This window comes from Pogona vitticeps, chromosome 14, assembly GCF_051106095.1.
Source record: "Pogona vitticeps strain Pit_001003342236 chromosome 14, PviZW2.1, whole genome shotgun sequence".
NCBI classification, from domain to species: Eukaryota; Metazoa; Chordata; class Lepidosauria; order Squamata; family Agamidae; genus Pogona; species Pogona vitticeps.
This window is the reverse complement of record NC_135796.1, coordinates 11,522,566-11,539,080: the sequence shown is the minus strand read 5'-3', so window position 1 is coordinate 11,539,080 and position 16,515 is coordinate 11,522,566. Positions and strand designations below refer to the sequence as shown.

Sequence of the window (16,515 nt, the reverse complement as noted above, 5' to 3'; positions counted from 1 at the left end):
CTTACACTGTCAGCAAACTCTTTGGGGCTTTGATTTACAACTATGGTAGCGACAAAATATTCTTAACTGGCCTGCAGTGGAAGCCAACTTTTCGCACTTAGACTCCCCATGAGATCGTGACACTTTGGTGTTTTCATTTTTTTCCTGGTATAGTGATAAGGTCAAAGGGGGTGGGTTGGGGGAAACATAGCTGTTGCTTGTATTTCTTCCAGCATAAAGATTCCTATTGCATGGCAAAAAGGACATAGAGATGATCTCAAGAAATAAAATGTCAGCATGTGAACCAATTCTCGGCAGGAAATGAATTCCACACTGGAAGAAATACTCAAAAAGGATGAAGATTCTTGTAAGAATTAGCTTGTCTGCTTTACTTGCTAGTGAAGGACTATTGCCTTCTGCGGTGTTGGGACTTTTGAAACTTACTGTGCTGTAAGTGATTGGATTTTGAACTTGCTCATGGTTCACCCTGACAGATCTGGCTTTCAGTCAGGTAGCAAACCTGGCTCCGAGTTGTACCTTTTCAGAATTCAGGGCACCGGGGAATGGGAATGAACGTTCACATGACTGAATGCTTCTCGGGACCAATAAAATTAAAGGTAGCCTCTTGTCCATAAAAAGCTGGCACATATGAGGACAATTTCCAGCCTAGCTTCACCAGCGCTCAGCTGTCTGTGTGACAGGAAGTGTCTGAAGCAAGACATCTTAAACTTGGGTATAGCTAGGTGGTGTAAAATAAGTAGTTTTCCATGCATGCGTAGAGTTGTAGATTTTTTTGAACATCTGAGGAAACATTTTTCGGTAGGAGCCATTTCTTACTGCAAACAATTACTGAGGGCCTGCAGGAGGCATCTCCTTGGCTGGAGGTTTTCAAGCAGGACCCTAGATAGCCATCTGTTCAGGTTACTCCCGTGTTGAATTCCTAGGCGTCCGATTAGATGTGGCCTGCAAACACCCATTCTGGATCCTCTGCTCTACGAGGCAGTTTCTTCATAGTGGAGATTGTCAAGAAACTTTTCAGTTTACAGCCCTCTCGCTAAGCATTCTTGTATTCTTTAAAACACAATAAAGGTTTTGAGTTCTGTCTGTATGTGTGACAAAGAGTTTGTCCCCATCCCTTGCCCACTTGAAGGGAATTAACAAGGTTGGCCTTGAAGAGCTGAGCTTCTGCTAAAGATTCCATCACCCTAATCCAGTTCGTTCTCCCTCTCTCTCTCACTTCTTTTCCCATTTTTTTTCTTACACTGATCTTTCTTTTTCCCTTCACTCCATCCCAGTATACATCCTCTGTGCTTTGAAGTTTCATTCATACAGTGATGGGAGTTTCCTGTTTCAAAATTTGTGGATGAACGTTTTCTAGTTACATTCATCCTCGTCATCATCAATCACCAACTTGGGCCATCAAGTCAGTTCTAACTTATGGTGCCCCTTTTTAGGGTTTTCCCTAAAAAGTAGAGAATGCTCAGAAGTGGTTTCCCATCCCCTTCCTCTAGGGGGCGCCCTGGGACTGTGCAGCTTGCCCAAGGCCACCCAGGCTGGCTCTTCTCCCAGGAGGCACACAGTGGGGGAATCGGCCTCTTACCTGAACCACTTAGCTATCCAGCCAGCTTACTTTATCCTCTTATTACAGTTAAAGCAACAGTATTTTTGCCTTATTTTGTTTGTAAGCTTTGTTTGCACCATAGCATACCATCATCCAAAGCAGTATTTTTCAAATATTGTTTGAAATGCACGTAGTGTGATAAAGTTGTCAGAAGCCTTCTGGGGAACATATTTAGTCTTTAACGGAAAACATCTCAGAGTTTCAATTTATATGGGAAGTTTATGTATTAAAAGGTAAAGATTCCCCTTGACATTTAGTCCAGTCGTGTCCGACTCTAGGACGAGGTGCTCATCCGCGTTTCCAACCCATAGAGCTAGAGTTTGTCCAAAGACAATCTTCCGTGGTCACGTGGCCAGCGCAACTAGACACAGAACGACGTGACCTTCCCACCATGGTGGTACCTATTTATCTACTTGCATTTGCATGCTTTCGAACGGCTAGGTTGGCGGGAGCTGGGACAAGTGATGGGAGCTCACTCCGTCGCGTGGATTCGATCTTACGACTGCTTGGTCTTCTGACCTTGCAGCACAGAGGCTTCTGTACTAAATGTTTTCCTAGAAAACAGTTCTTCATTGTCCTTTGGTTTCCACACCCATACCAAAGGTGATCATTCCTTCTCTGGTGTCTGAAAAGTGAAAGGAGCACACTATATATTTCTATATGCTTCAGCACTGGGAAGTTCAACCACATTGACTACAAAGGACCACCAGATGACCCCAGCTCTTTGTCAGCGTATACCAGACTTTGGCAATCGCAATTCCCATTTCTAGCAAGCTGGGTTCATGGTGAAAGATCATAGGATCCTTCACCAGATTCCAAAGAGGCTTTAACAATCAAGCATTGTGTGGCAAGGGAAAGCAAGAAGGCATAACACAGTGTTCTTGCAGGCTCACTCTCTCACCTGGGAGTAAGTCTCCCTGAACAAGCGGACTTGTCCACAAAAGCTCACATTAAAATATAATACCTGTAGTCTTTAAGCTGCCATAGGGACTTCAGTCTTCTAAAAAAATTAAATATTTTATTTATTTATTTATTTATTTATTTATTTATTTATTTATTTATTTATTTATTTATTTATTTATTTATTTATTTATTTATTTATTGCACTTATATGCTGCCCATCTAGACATGGTCTACTTATATATTATTTATTATATATTATATTATCTATTCCTAAACCATTTTTTAAACCACTAATCTCTCTGCACAGGGAGAAAAAAAGTTTTTATTTGCCAAACAGGTACCGGACGTTGTGGTGCCACTTTCTAACTAGCTTGCTTTGCCCCTATGATTCCCCTCCCCCGCAAACGGTTCTGCCACTCCGACAGGGCCGAGGCGTTGCCATCGGAAGCGGGAACCGTGATTCTTATCCGCGAACCTCTAGACTCTACCTCTTTGGCCGCGTTTCCCTGATAACTGCCCCCCCCGCGGGGTCGGTGTTGCTCAGGTGCCTCTCTGGAGGACGGTCGGTTGGGGCTCCCGTCATAAAGGTCCGCCGTCAACAAGCCCCCGGTGTTTATGGGCCCCCCACTGGAGCGGGCCGAGGAAAAGCAAGCAGCATGACTGATCAGACTGGCTGGAGGGTAAGGGCGGGGGGGGGAGGCTTTTTTAAAATGGGAGTTTCGGAATAATTCAGATGGAGAATCAATGTGTGTTATTGTTGTTTAGTCGTGTCCGACTCTTCGTGACCCCACGGACCAGAGCACGGCACCCCTACCCCCCCCCCGTCTTCCACTGCCTCCTGGAGTTGGGTCAAATTCATGTTGGTCGCTTCGATGACACTCCCCAACCATCTCATCCTCTGTCGTCCCCTTGTCCTCTTTCCTTCACTCTTTCTCAACATCAGGGTCTTTTCCAAGGAGTCTTCTCTTCTCATGAGATGGCCAAAATATTGGAGCCTCAGCTTCAGGATCTGTCCTTCCAGTGAGCACTCAGGGTTGATTTCCTTCAGAATTGATAGGTTTGTTCTCCTTGCAGTCCAGGGGACTCTCAAGAGCTTCCTCCAGCACCACAATTCAAAAGCATCAATTCTTCAGCGGTCTGCTTTCTTTATGGTCCAGCTCTCACTTCCATAGATCGCTACTGGAAAAACCATAGCTTTGACTATGTGGACTGGTTTTGGCAAGGTGATGTCTCTGCTTTTCAAGATGCTGTCTAGGTTTGTCATCGCTTTCCTCCCAAGAAGCAGGTGTCTTTTAATTTCGTGGCTGCTGTCACCATCTGCAGCGATCATGGAGCCCAAGAAAGTAAAATCTGTCACTGCCTCCATATCTTCCCCTTCTGTTTGCCAGGAGGTGATGGGACCAGTGGCCATGATCTATTTTTTTGATGTTGAGCTTCAGACCATTTTTTTTTTGTGCTCTCCTCTTTCACCCTCATTATGTGGTTCTTTAATTCTACCTCACTTTCTGCCATCAGTGTGGTATCATCTGCATATCAGAGGTTGTTATTTCTTCCGGCAACCTTAATTCTGGCTTGGGATTCCTCCAGTCCAGCCTTTCGCATGAAATCAATGTGTAGCATTTTATACAAAGCTAATTGTGTGCCACTATCCTTTCAAGATATGGAGTTATTGAGTTAATCCATCTCATATTTGATCTTCCTCTTTTCCTGTTGCCTTCAACTCTTCCCAACATTATTGTCTTTTCAAGTAAGAGCCCCAAATTAATTAGAAGTTAAGCACTGGCTGGAAAGGTCAGTGGTTTTGGTATCTGGCTGCAGAGCCAGAAGTTGGGAGATTCATTCCCCTCTGTGCCTTCTGGGAGGAGACCCAGGAGCCTTTGGCAAGCTGGACAGCGTCATGGGACCCCTAAAAGAGGGGAATAGTCAACCACTCCTGAGTATTCATTGCCTATATTATTATTATTATTATTATTATTATTATTATTATTAGTAGTAGTAGTAGTAGTAGTAGTAGTAGTAGTAGTAGTAGTAGTAGTAGTAGTAGTAGTAGTAGTAGTAGTATTTGTTTGTTTGTTTGTTTGTTTGTTTGTTTATTTATTTATTTATTTATTTATTTATTTATTTATTTATTATTCAAAGACCAGGCACATTCAATCAACATTATAAAAATATTGACTGGTATTCTATAACAGATGCTAGTTTTAAGCAAAAACCAAAGTATCTGTTAAATATCAGCGCAATATATACAGTATGCCGTTCCTAATATTGCTGGTTTTTGTAGCCCTGCTCTGCAAGCGAGATGTTTCGATGGCCCAGTCTCTGTCCTTTGTTAATTTTTCTAATTCTTTATTTTCAACTCTGGCATCCCCTGGAATTGCCAGGTCAATGATCCAAAGCTTTCTTTATTCTATTTCTACTCTATCTGGTGTGTTATGTTCAAGGTATCAATTACTACTACTACTTTAAAATAGAGAGGCATAGATTCAGGGATTCAGAAGGCTATTAATGAATCACTGGAAGATCAGTAAATGCTGATGGAATAAATCATCCTCTGTTGGTTCTGAATTACTGGAATTGTGTGGCTGTTTGACAAACCATGTGTAAAACAAACTAATTGAGAGGTCAGTTCATTAAAGAGGTCACATCTCTCTGTGTGTTTGGCAGCCTCCACGAGCATGTGACGATTACTGGTTTGAATGGAAACACTGCAAGAGCCTACGGAACAGGTTCTATCATTACTACATCTATGGCGAAGCCCCCTCCTGTTCTCAGTGGAAGAAGGATTATAAGAATTGCCAGGAGTGGCAGAAAACAAAAAGCGCCATGGCTAAGGTATGTTGAATAGGAAAGGAAGATTTTGTGCCGTGGAAGATCCGACGCTTCCACCTTGATTTGGCCGGTTATTTCCTCTACGCAGTAAAACTGCAGAACGTCCTATGATTCGACTGCAGGTAGCACCTAACAGTCATGGACAATCTTTCTCTCTCAGTAGGGAGTTTGCAAAATAGCAAACCAGAGGCCATGGCGGGGGGGGGGGGGGTAACATGGGGTGAGTTTATACTCTGCCTGTAGTGTGACAGGCCTCAGTTGACTGGTGAGTACATTCAACTGAAATATTTGAACGGTCTTTCCCTGTTTAGACTGACTTTTGCTTTCTGTTATTTTCCCTTGTTAAGTTTAGCATCCAGCCCCCCTTGGACTATAGTCCTCTCTGTTTACACCACAGATGGGGTACATGCGGTCCTCCAGATGTTGTTGGCTTACAGCTGTCATCTGCCCTCATCCGCATGGTCCCTGGCCGTGTCAGCTATTGGGCCACATGTTCTTGATTCTTGTTCTAGGCAGTGTAATCCATGCTGACCACGCTATATAATAATTATCATCGTACTATTGTAGGATGTTTTTATAGTAGAGTTAAGATGAGGTAGCTGTGTTCGTCTGTGTTAGCACATCGGGCAAAAACAAAGGAAAAAATAAAGACAAAAATGTGGCACCTTAAGACTAACTGCTGTATTTTAATGTAAATTTTTGTGGACAAGTCCACTTCTTATGTCCAAAGAAGTAGACTTATCTATGAAATGCTCACACTAAAATATAACCAATAGCCTTCAAGGTGCCACAGAGTTTGCTTCAGCTTTATTTTTTTATATTCCGATATTTCTATTGGAAGGCACACTAATTTGCTCCATGTAATCATTACAGTGGTGCCTCGCTTGACGACATTACTCCGTTCCAGCGAAATCGCTGTACAGCGAAATCGTCGTCAAGCAAAATAAAAAAGCCAATTGAAATGCATTGAAAAGAATTCAGTGCGTTCCAATGGGCTAAATATCTGCTTGTCCAGCAAAGATCCTCCATAGGGCGGCCATTTTCTGCTCCCTGTATGGCGAAAAATCTGTCCTAAAAACAGCGGGGAGCCATTTTGCACGGTGGGCGGCCATTTTGGAAACCCAATTATCAGCTGTTTTGATCGTCGTAAAGCGAAAAATCGGTTCCCGAAGTAGGGAACCGATCATCGTAAAGCGTATTCCCCATTAGAAGTTTTGCAATTGCAAAAGCGATCACAAAAACCTAATCGTCAAGCGGATTTGTCGTTTAACGAGGTAATCGTTAAGCGAGGCACCACTGTATTTAATTTTGTAATCATTGTCTCCGTTCCTGTCCATTCCAGAATGCTCTGTGCCAGAGTGAAGGAGAGCGGATGGCAGAGAAACAGAAGCATGCTCCAGTGTGGAGTATGAGGAAAAGCCCCCCAATGGACTGGTATTTGCCCCTTGGTGAAGATAAACCAAAGTCATGAAGTGCTAGATTTGGGACATTTGATCAACACCTCCTAGGGACATTTATAGCAGCAGTATTGGACATGAAGATTTCCAGCCATCAATCCATGCTCCCGAAATGCGGGCCCCTCACTTCATTCACTCGTGCTGGATTTATTTGAAATACAAATGGCCATTCTGAATCTGTGTGTCTCTCTGGTACATTCCATTGCATGTCTTGAAGCGGTTGGGTTTTTAAAGCCGTATTTATAGTGCTTCCTGCACAGCCAGAAAGAACCCAAAGCAGCTATACAAAAATATTTATCTATACCTGGGCGGCAGCCAGGTTGAACTCACCAGCTCAGAGAGGCGAGCAGGGGGTGGGTCAAGGTGAGGTCTGAAGGCCAGTTTATTTGACCATCTTATAAAATGGAACTAAAAATGTCTACAGAGCCAGTTCAAGTTTTGCTCAATCTAAGCGAATTTAAGAGGCAAGAGGCCCCTGGGTCTGGTTCAAAGGCAAATGGGCCACTCCTGGAGGCTTTCAGGAGGGGGGGGGTCCCATGTCTCCTATAAGAATGTCTTCCCCAGCAACGGGAATTTGAACTGCCTGGTTCTCCGTAGATATTTGTCTGCTCAAAGGCTTAACTTGCTTGTATTCTCAGAAATGCCACCCTCATTTATCGGCAGCAGCCAAAACTACAACCCTCACCCCCCAAGGAGAACGTAAATAGTAGATCGCTGGCATAAACAGCAGGGCATACCTTATAGGATACGTCCTTCCCAAGGGGAGGAAAAGGTGTAGGAAGCCAGTACGTCAACCTAGAGATGGGAGAAAAACTTTTGTCTTGATTTTACTGCGTTTCTCTAAATCCCTTTACTTTCCTTCTCACCCTTGTTTCTTTTTCAGTTGTAAGATGATTTTAGTTCCGATTTTGAAAGGCTAACATCTGTATTATTTTTTTCAAATTTACACTCTTACATATTTCATCTCATAGATGCATTCCCCCCCCCCCCCCAATGGACTAGTGCATCCTTGTTCCTAAATTCTCTGTATTCTATTTACTACACTTCTCCTTTCAACAACACTGGGGTTAGGGCCACTGGAACCCTGTATAGTTCCAAAATCTGTGTAGAACTCTTACATAACTTAAAAATGTAACGACAAAGGATAAACAGTTAGTTTTACACACAAACACACATACAGATCTCCCCTGACCCGTGTCGGCCTCCCGGCATGATCCAGCACCAAGATCGTCCAGTTCACTCCCATTAGAGCTGGGGCCACCAGACCAACTATGACAAGGGGCTCGGTAAGGCTAAAATCCACTTTTCTCAAGCCCACTTTCTGAAGCTGAACAGCACCACTGTATTTGTTGAATATTTTACTTATTGAAATATGTATTTATGGGGTGGGGGATGTATAACCAAAACTGTGCTGTTTGAACCCATGCAAAAAGAGAGGAGAATATATTTTAGAATGTCTCACCAGTCAGTCAAAAATTTCACCAGACTATTGCTTTGCAATTTATTGGGATTACAAATCACTGATTTATACCCTCAGACCTGGGTTGCTTTATTACCTGCATGCCTGTGGGGTCATGAAGCTTGTATTTTGAATGCCTTTCTTTTGAATGTCTCCAGCAAAAATAAAACTGAAAGCAACAGCGCTCAGCCTCTTAAGGAGCCACGGTTCCCTTCTACCCCAGGATGTGTCCTCATTGGGTTGAAATTGGGAGCAGGGAATCTCCATATTCTCCAGCATGGGACTACTCTACATTCTCCTGCAGAGCTATACTGTATCTCTATGTACCACTCGGACTTTCTTCTCGCAAGAAGAGGGCAGTTTTCCTTTTGCAGTGGGAGGGAGGAGGGGAGGACTGCAGGATTAGAGAGAGAGAGAGACAGGCGGAGGGGAAGGAGGCAGGGAGGGAGGGAGGGAGCTGAGACTCGTCCAGCAGCATTTTTCACTCATCACAGACAAGTGCATTTTTCAAGCCCTGAGTATATATCTTAAAGCATGCTCCCCCTTTTGTTTGTGTTTTCATTTCTTTGCTACTCCTGGTAAGCTTCACAACCCCTAAGGTGTGTTTTCGCCTCACAGTTGTGTCTCAGTAAATTCGGAAACGTTCTTGTCCTTGAAAATGCCGGACTCTAAAGAAACAACTCTTTTTTCAGACTTGGCGGGGGAGGGAAGCTTTCCATGTGCCTCCTTTAAAGATTCAATCTCAATGACACTAAAAAAGAAAATAGCGAAATGACTAGTATAAGTAATTTATTTGGGATAACAATCATACAAAGACTTAGGCAACTCTGTTCTCACCCGAGCCATTTTAGTTATCTAATCCTGCCAATCAGTGGTCCCCAACCTTTTCCAAACCGTAGACCGGCTGGGAGGGGCGAGGTCCATGCGCGGGGGGTGCACATGTGCAGGTGGCGGGGCATGCTTGCAGGTGAGTGGGGTGTGCTCGCGCACATGCATGGGTGCGCGGGGCATCTGTGCAGGTCGTTGGGCCGGGGATGGGTGGGTGGGAGATCTGTCTCAACGGTCCCATCCTGCCAAGGCCACAGCCCGCTATCAGGCCGTGGACCGGGGGTTGGGGACCCCGGCTTTAGAGGACTGTTAACTGTCCTGAATAAGATTACAAATCCCAGTAAAACTCTAGCATTTCCCCACTGATGTACATGCATTCGTTTCTTTTCCAAGAAGAATGGTTTTATAAAAGTCTGGAGGACAGTCTTTGTTCCAACAGAATAGGCGTGCAGCTGTTTACACACCTCCTCCCCAAAATGGACCCTACCCCCACCATTATATTGTTCCACTCAAGATTTCTCAGATGACCCCACAGAACCAGTACTTCAAAACCAGCAAAGGACCAGATCTGCATGACACCAAAAACCTTCCAAGAATCTTTCGGCGAGCCCTTGATCACCTTCCAAATCACTGAGTGTATACTTTAGTGACATCCACACATTTCCCTTCGGGGGCCTCGTAGTCTGGTAGGGGTGGCGAATAGACGGGTTCCTGCCTCTCGAAGGGAAAGAGGTGTCCGTCGCACCGCGTCGCCGCCTGGTAGAGTTCCTCAGACTCGAGGCGTAGCTCTTCCAAAGCCTGGGCCTGGGCGTCCATGAGGGATCGGATGGTCTCCATCTCGGCCTTGTGTTGCTGGTGCTTGTACGAAGTCCACTTCTTCAACAGCAGCGCCCGCCTTTCGCTTTCCTCAAAGGAGAGGGGAGAATCGGGTCGCACCCTGAGAGGGAAAAGCAAAAACACAAGGGTGCTACATATTTAGTCCCTACGTGGCGGTGGCTTTTGCCAAACCTCATTCTTAAGAAATTATCCTCACTTCAGAGTGTCAAGCTACAAGACTATAAAACCACTTACTAACCTGAAGTAACGTACAGAGTCCTTAGAAAAGCGGAAATGGAGTACTGTAAGAATCCCGAATCCATGGGGGAATGGTTGTAAATTGAAAAATGTGGACTATATCAAACACTCTACATAGCATGGCCTCTCCTTCTAGTGTCCAGTTCTGGTAACCTCATCTTTAGGATTTTTCTTTTAAATATTTCTATTTAATATTTTCAGACCATGCACAAATGAATCCGTGGATATGGATCCCGTAGATACCGGGCTCCTCCTTGTACTAATTACATGTTTGAACAGCAAAAACCTTTGATATATCCCATCCGATTTCTTGGTTCTAGACTGCTGTGCACCAACAAGTTGGTTCCTACTTAATGGTGACCCTCATAAGGTTTCCAAAGTACATTAAATGTTCAAGGAGTGGTTTACGACGGCCCGTGGTCAGTAAGTTTCTTACGGGGATTTGTGTCCCGAGTTCTAGTCTGACACACTACACCAAACCACACTTACACTGATTCTATATTGTAGTCTTGTTATTAAAGCATTATTATCCTTCATAGATGGCTGGATAGCTCAGTCTTTTAGGTCTCTGGCTGAGAAGCCGGAGGTTGGGAGTTTGATTCCCGACAGTGCCTTCTGGGAGAAAAGCCAGCCTGGGTGGCCTTGGGCAAACCGCACAGTCCCAGCATCCCTTCAGAAGAAGGGAATGGTAAACCACTTCTGTGTCTTTCTACCTGGAAAACCCTGGAAATACTTGATGACACACAAGTGTTATAATTTATACAGAATATTTGGTTGATCAGTGCAAAGACTGGAAAATCTTCCAGAATCACCCAGTAGTTACACTGGGAAGGATATTTTGGGAGTGGCAGTGCAGAAAACCAGCTCGATTTTTGTATTAACATTTGGACATCAGTTATGTTTCGTAGTGCGTGGAAACTACACACAGGCGATCATCCCAGAGCTGGATTCTTGAACAACTGTCTTACGAACGAGGAATTTGTGAGAAGGCGATAGAATTTCCCAACTGCTGGAACATGTGCTTGGCATGCAGTAGGTCCCAAGTTCGATCCCCAGCATTTCTGTTTAGGGCTGGGAAAGAATCTTGTCTTAACACCAAAGAGGCGCTGCCAGGCAGTGTGGCCAATACTAAGCGAGCTGATCCTGAAACCTGACTCGGCATTATTGATGAAGCGAAGGAAAGCAGTGTCTCGGTAGCATTTAGGACCGTAAGATGCCTGCTTAGAGCCAGAGCGAATTCTTCGTCAAACCAAAAGAGACCCACTGAACGAACGAGACTTTAAGCCCATTTTAAATCATCTACGATTCAACAGGTCTAACTTTTGGGGACTAGCAGCTGGGTTTCGCTCTGTGTTCCTACACTCTTGGTGATTGGTAGCCCCATTCACCGGCCTCAAAGCCAAAGCCCACTCACATAAAGACAGCAACCTTACCCTGCTTCACACAAAAAAGAGACTATTCTTACCAGATTTGTGGAATGTAAGTACAGTGGTGCCCCGCATAGCGACGTTAATCCGTTCCGGATTAATCGTCGCTATCCAGAAACATCGTAATGCGGGCGGGAAAACCCCATAGAAATGCATTAAACTTTGTTTAATGCGTTCCTACAGGGCCCAAACTCACCATTATGCAAAGATCCTCCATAGCGCCACCATTTTCGCCGCCTCGGTAAGCAAGGAAATAGCGCAAAAATGGTTGTGGCTGCCATTTTGGGCACTCGGCGGCCATTTTGGAACCGCCGATCAGCTGTTTTAGAAACATCGCAACGCCCATTAAAACATTGCAATGCGATCGCATTAGCGATCTCAAAAAATAGATCGCTATGCGGATTCGTTGTTAAATGGTGCGCTCGTTATGCGAGGCACCACTATATTTCAAACAGGCAAGACCCAACAATATTGCTCCCCAGTGCCCGGATGAATCCCTGCCACTACCTTTTTTCATCCATGAGGCTGAAGGGCGTTTCATAATCTTCAATGGGTATCAGTTCTGGAGAAGTTTTCTCCAATTTCCTTAATTTCTTCTTCAGGCGCTCTTTTGCAGCTAGTTCAAGTTTTGGATCAATCTTCTTCTTCTTCCTCGGCTCTGCCCTAATACAGAAAAAAAAATCAATTCGGAAAGACCAGTTCAGTCATTGCACGCACACTACTGTATCTGGGTCAAAATAATTCCCCAGTCTTTGAAGGAAGGCTCGCCGGACCAATAACTTTTCACATCCTGTCCTTTATGGGATGGACAGTGAGCGGCACCAAATTCCTCTTCCAGCACAATCTTTCATGTTTTGAACTGGAAATATCTCTCAGTATACCCAGTGTGGTTCCTTTCTAGGTAAACGTGAAAGAATGGATCCCCACGGGGCAATTTCACACATCTAACTCAGATTGAAGCCCCACTGAGTTCAATAGGACTTCCTTCTAGGAAAATGAGCCCTGGTTTGTAGCCATAATTACCATAGCAGTGGTTCTCTCCCTTGGGACTCTCACAGATGTTCCTGGACCACATCTCCCAGAAATCCTAGTGGATTAGCACAGCTAGTAGTGAAGGCTTCTGGGAGTTTTAGTCCAAGAACATCTGGGGACCCAAGGTTGGGAACCTCTGTCATAAGGCAAAAGTGAGCAACTTTGCCAATTTTCTGCTCTCAGGGGCTGCCATAGGCCCTGAAGAAGTAGGAGTCAGGGAAGGGACACAGCTTTCTCAATTCTACGTCTTGTTTTTTTATTTTATTTTGCTTTGATATCGATGGCATTCAATTCTGGAACAAAACTGTAACTCTTAGAGGCTTCCAGCATTAGAAAAGACATTTTCCATGTACATGCCAGATATTTCTTTTCGCCCCCCCCATGGGGGCCCAAAGAGAAGTATTTGCTCACCCCTCCTGCTCCTAACGTGTGTGGTTTAAATTAAGCGGCACAGGTTCAAATCTGTACCTAACCAGGAAGGTTATTGGTTAAATTTTAGCTTAACCATAACCACCCATCTCCTGAAAAGGACAAAAGCTAATCTCACAGCCATAAATACTCCACTCCCAAGCCAACTACACCAGAGCACAGAGTGCTTTCCTCTGAAGATGCCGGCCACAGAGACTGGCGAAATGTCAGGAAGAATAACTTTCAGAACACAGCCAAAGAGCCTGAAAAACCCACAACAACCATTAGATCCCAGTCATGAAAGCCTTCATGAATACATTTAGCTTAATATTTTTCCATCTTACCTTGGGTTTCAGAGCCACTGCAGAGACAAATATATATGCAAAATATTGTACAATTTATAACCCAGTCCATATTTTCAGCAAGAACTCGGACATCACAGAAGTAGTTTTGTTCCCTAATTGTACCTAGGGCACCGTGGTTGGTGTCAAGATTAGAAACAGAGGCTCAGCTTTAATTCTCCACCTAGCTATGAAACTTATTGAATGACTCTGGGTCGCTCACTCACAGCTACTCACAGCTCAACTTATCTTACAGGGCTGCTGTCAAGATAAAACAAGATGATGTCAGGAAAGGACCACAAAAACCTAAGTTGCTTGGTGAAAGAGCATGCTTAGAATGTAAGAAAGTAACAAAAATAATGAAAGATAAATACTTTTAAATTCCTATAATAAATGAAATTATATTTTATTCAACATAATTTCTATTTTATACAGTATAATTATATTTAAATATAATAAAAATAGTTTATATATTTCATTAAATATTTACATGGATTCCCACTCCTCCCCCCCCCTTGCAGGAAGAGAAAAGGACGCTCTTGAAAGTTGTTTTAAAATTAGAACTGAACCATATTTTACCTCATGGGTAGAGCTGCCCTCAGTCCAAGAAGCGAAGACTGCCAATGGTTTGTTCGGTGCTGGACTTTCCACATTAGCTGAGGACTAACAAATAATGAGTAAAAATACGAGATCAATTCATGATAAACAAAGAAAAAAATGCCCAGATAGATGGACTAGTCCTTTTCTGCAATACACCTTTTAAAAAATAATACTGTATACCTGTTGCTCAGTGAAAATGTTTTTGTCAGAATACAGTTCTCCAGATAAACTTTCCAAAGCTCTTATGTATTTGCAGTTATTGGCTGTATGACACAGTCCTTTATCCAAGATGAGTGCTGAACAAAGTGGCAGACCCATAATTAATTAACTGTGCCATGATGTGTTTTGGTTTTTTTTCAGCCAAATCACATTCATTAGGAAGTCGATATACACCTTGCCTTTATGTCTTCATATTTAAGATGCCTAACAGCTCTCCCTCCAAATGGGTGGCATCAGAGTTCCCAGCCTTAACATAACTTTGGCTGGCAAGCCCAATGGGACTTAGCAGTCTACCAGGCTTGGAGAGTACTTATTTGAGGAAGGCTGATATAGTGGCATGAAAGAGAAAGAAATTCTGCACTGCCGTTTGTCCACTGAAAGGCAGCGAGCCGGACAGCGCAGTCGTTTAGGTAGAGCCAGAGGCTGGGAGTTCAATCCCCCAGAGAGCAAGTAATGTATGACCCTAAATGGACAACGCCGACTAACTCGTGTGTGTGTGTGTGTGTGTGTGTGTGTGTGTGTGTGTGTGTGTGTGTGTGTGTGTGTGTGTGTGTGTGTGTGTGTGTGTGTGTGACCAAAGCCAATCAATCCCGCAGAGAGCAAGTCGTGTCTGGCCCTAAATGGACAACGCCGACTAACCCGTGTGTGTGTGTGTGTGTGTGTTTGTGTGACACCAAAGCCAATCAACCCCCAGAGAGCAAGTAATGTCTGGCCCTAAATGGACAAAGCCAACTCGTGTGTGTGTGTGTGTGTGTGTGTGTGTTTGTGTGACACCAAAGCCAATCAACCCCCAGAGAGCAAGTAATGTCTGGCCCTAAGTGGACAACGCCGACTAACTCTCTCGTGTGTGTGTGTGTGTGTGTGTGTGTGTGTGTGTGTGTGTGTGTGTGTGTGTGTGTGTGTGTGTGTGTGTGTGTGTGTGTGTGTGTGTGTGTGTGTGTGTGTGTGTGTGTGTGTCCAAAGCCACGCCGAGGGTCAAGCACGTGTTGTGTTTGTGTGTGTGTGTTATTTTTTTTTCTGCAGCCGAAAGAAAACAGTGAAAAGGAAGCGATCCAGCCCGTCCTTCCCCTTGCTCCCTACCTGAGCGAAGACCCTCCGACCCGGCTGCCGAGGCGGCTCCAAACACGCGGGGCGAACATGTCTCCCTCTTCGGCCACTGAATCCCGGACACCCAGCGTCGTCCCGAAAGGGGGGACAGTTCCGGCGGCGCACCTCGTCCCTCCCGCAATTAGGCTCCTCCCCGCTCGCGAGCCCCACCTCAAAGGTTCCGAGACAATCATCGCTCATGGGCTGAGAGCGGCCGTGTTTTCACGCCGTGTGCCTTTTTTTTTTAATTAGAAAATTTCCCCACCCCCGTTTCTGTGGTTCTCTTCCATCCTTTTCCTCCCAGCGACTTTTTTTTTAAAAAAGAGGTATTCAACTGACTCCAGGTGGTCTTATAGGTTGCAGCCTAAACTGAACCTCATTGTATCCTATCAAATGCATCTGTTGGCACCGTCCTGTGTATCATTATTGTTTATTGTCATGTGCTGTCAAGTCGCCTATGAATGGTAGACCTCCAACATGTCCTGTCTTCAACTCAGCTCAGCTCCTGCAAACCCCAGCCTGTGGGTTCATTTAGGAAGTCATTCCATCTTGTATATGAGTTTCCTCTTTTCCTGCTGCCTTCCACCTTTCCTAGCGTTATTGTCTTTTCCAGGTAGTCCTGTCTTCTCATGATGCGCCTAAAGTGGGACAACCTCAGCTTAAGCCTTTTCGTCTCCAGAGATAGTTCAGGCTTGATGTTCATCTGGGACGCACTTTCTTGGGTCCTAGATGTCTTTCTGCAAAGCTCTCCTTTGGCACCATATTTCAAACGAATCAGTTTTTTTTTTTAATCCCAGAATTAGTAACAGGAGAGATTCCTCGGTGAATGGGAAACTTGTACCCCTCCAGTTCAGTGACTGTCAATTCTCATCATCATTGGTTTGCCTAGACTTGCTGGTGTATAGACAGCAGATGTTGTCATCAGAGCCCTCCAGATGTTTCAGATTAGGAATCCCACCTGTGCTGAGGCAGATAGGAGTTGTAGTCCAAGATGTGTGGGGTGTCACGTTGGGTGAGGCTAGTGTGTAGAAGCAAATCCCACTGAAGTCAATGAGATCAGATCTTACAATCTAGGATATGGGGTGTATAATATTATCTGCATAATTTCAGTTTTTCTCTACATCCCCTTTCCTTTTTGTAAGTATGGTTACAGCATATACAGAGACCTTTGGGTAGTGTGGGTGGCACATAAGTTAAATAAATAAATAAAATATCTCTATCCATCTGCTAGGAATTACTGGGTCTTGAGGGG

At 44.3% G+C, this 16,515-nt stretch overlaps 2 protein-coding genes across 2 annotated transcripts; one reads left to right on the top strand and one right to left on the bottom strand.

The window, feature by feature from the left end:
- Nucleotides 1-2,915: 2,915 nt before the first annotated feature.
- C14H22orf39 (chromosome 14 C22orf39 homolog) lies at nucleotides 2,916-6,965 on the top strand. The gene is made up of 3 exons (XM_020805461.3): nucleotides 2,916-3,183; nucleotides 5,168-5,335; nucleotides 6,675-6,965. Exons 1-3 carry the CDS (start codon nucleotides 3,160-3,162, stop codon nucleotides 6,801-6,803), a joined length of 321 nt encoding a protein of 106 aa, XP_020661120.3. The 5' UTR covers nucleotides 2,916-3,159; the 3' UTR covers nucleotides 6,804-6,965.
- A 2,255-nt stretch (nucleotides 6,966-9,220) lies between these two features.
- MRPL40 (mitochondrial ribosomal protein L40) lies at nucleotides 9,221-15,472 on the bottom strand. The gene is made up of 4 exons (XM_020805460.3): nucleotides 15,258-15,472; nucleotides 13,938-14,021; nucleotides 12,085-12,240; nucleotides 9,221-10,013 (listed from the first exon to the last, which is right to left on the bottom strand). The coding sequence occupies exons 1-4, from the start codon at nucleotides 15,455-15,457 to the stop codon at nucleotides 9,704-9,706; spliced, it is 750 nt and encodes a 249-aa protein (XP_020661119.3). The 5' UTR covers nucleotides 15,458-15,472; the 3' UTR covers nucleotides 9,221-9,703.
- Between the last annotated feature and the right edge of the window lie 1,043 nt (nucleotides 15,473-16,515).

Excerpts from the sequence above, each read along its gene's own strand:
- MRPL40 (XM_020805460.3), bottom strand. The coding sequence starts at position 15,457 with ATGATTGTCTCGGAACCTTTGAGGTGGGGCTCGCGAGCGGGGAGGAGC. Across the intron at positions 12,241-13,937 it reads AGGGCAGCTCTACCCATGAG|GGCAGAGCCGAGGAAGAAGA; the intron begins GTAAAATATGGT and ends TTTCTGTATTAG. Across the intron at positions 10,014-12,084 it reads AGCCTCATGGATGAAAAAAG|GGTGCGACCCGATTCTCCCC; the intron begins GTAGTGGCAGGG and ends TTTCCCTCTCAG.
- C14H22orf39 (XM_020805461.3), top strand. The coding sequence starts at position 3,160 with ATGACTGATCAGACTGGCTGGAGG. Across the intron at positions 3,184-5,167 it reads CTGATCAGACTGGCTGGAGG|CCTCCACGAGCATGTGACGA; the intron begins GTAAGGGCGGGG and ends TGTGTTTGGCAG. Across the intron at positions 5,336-6,674 it reads CAAAAAGCGCCATGGCTAAG|AATGCTCTGTGCCAGAGTGA; the intron begins GTATGTTGAATA and ends TGTCCATTCCAG.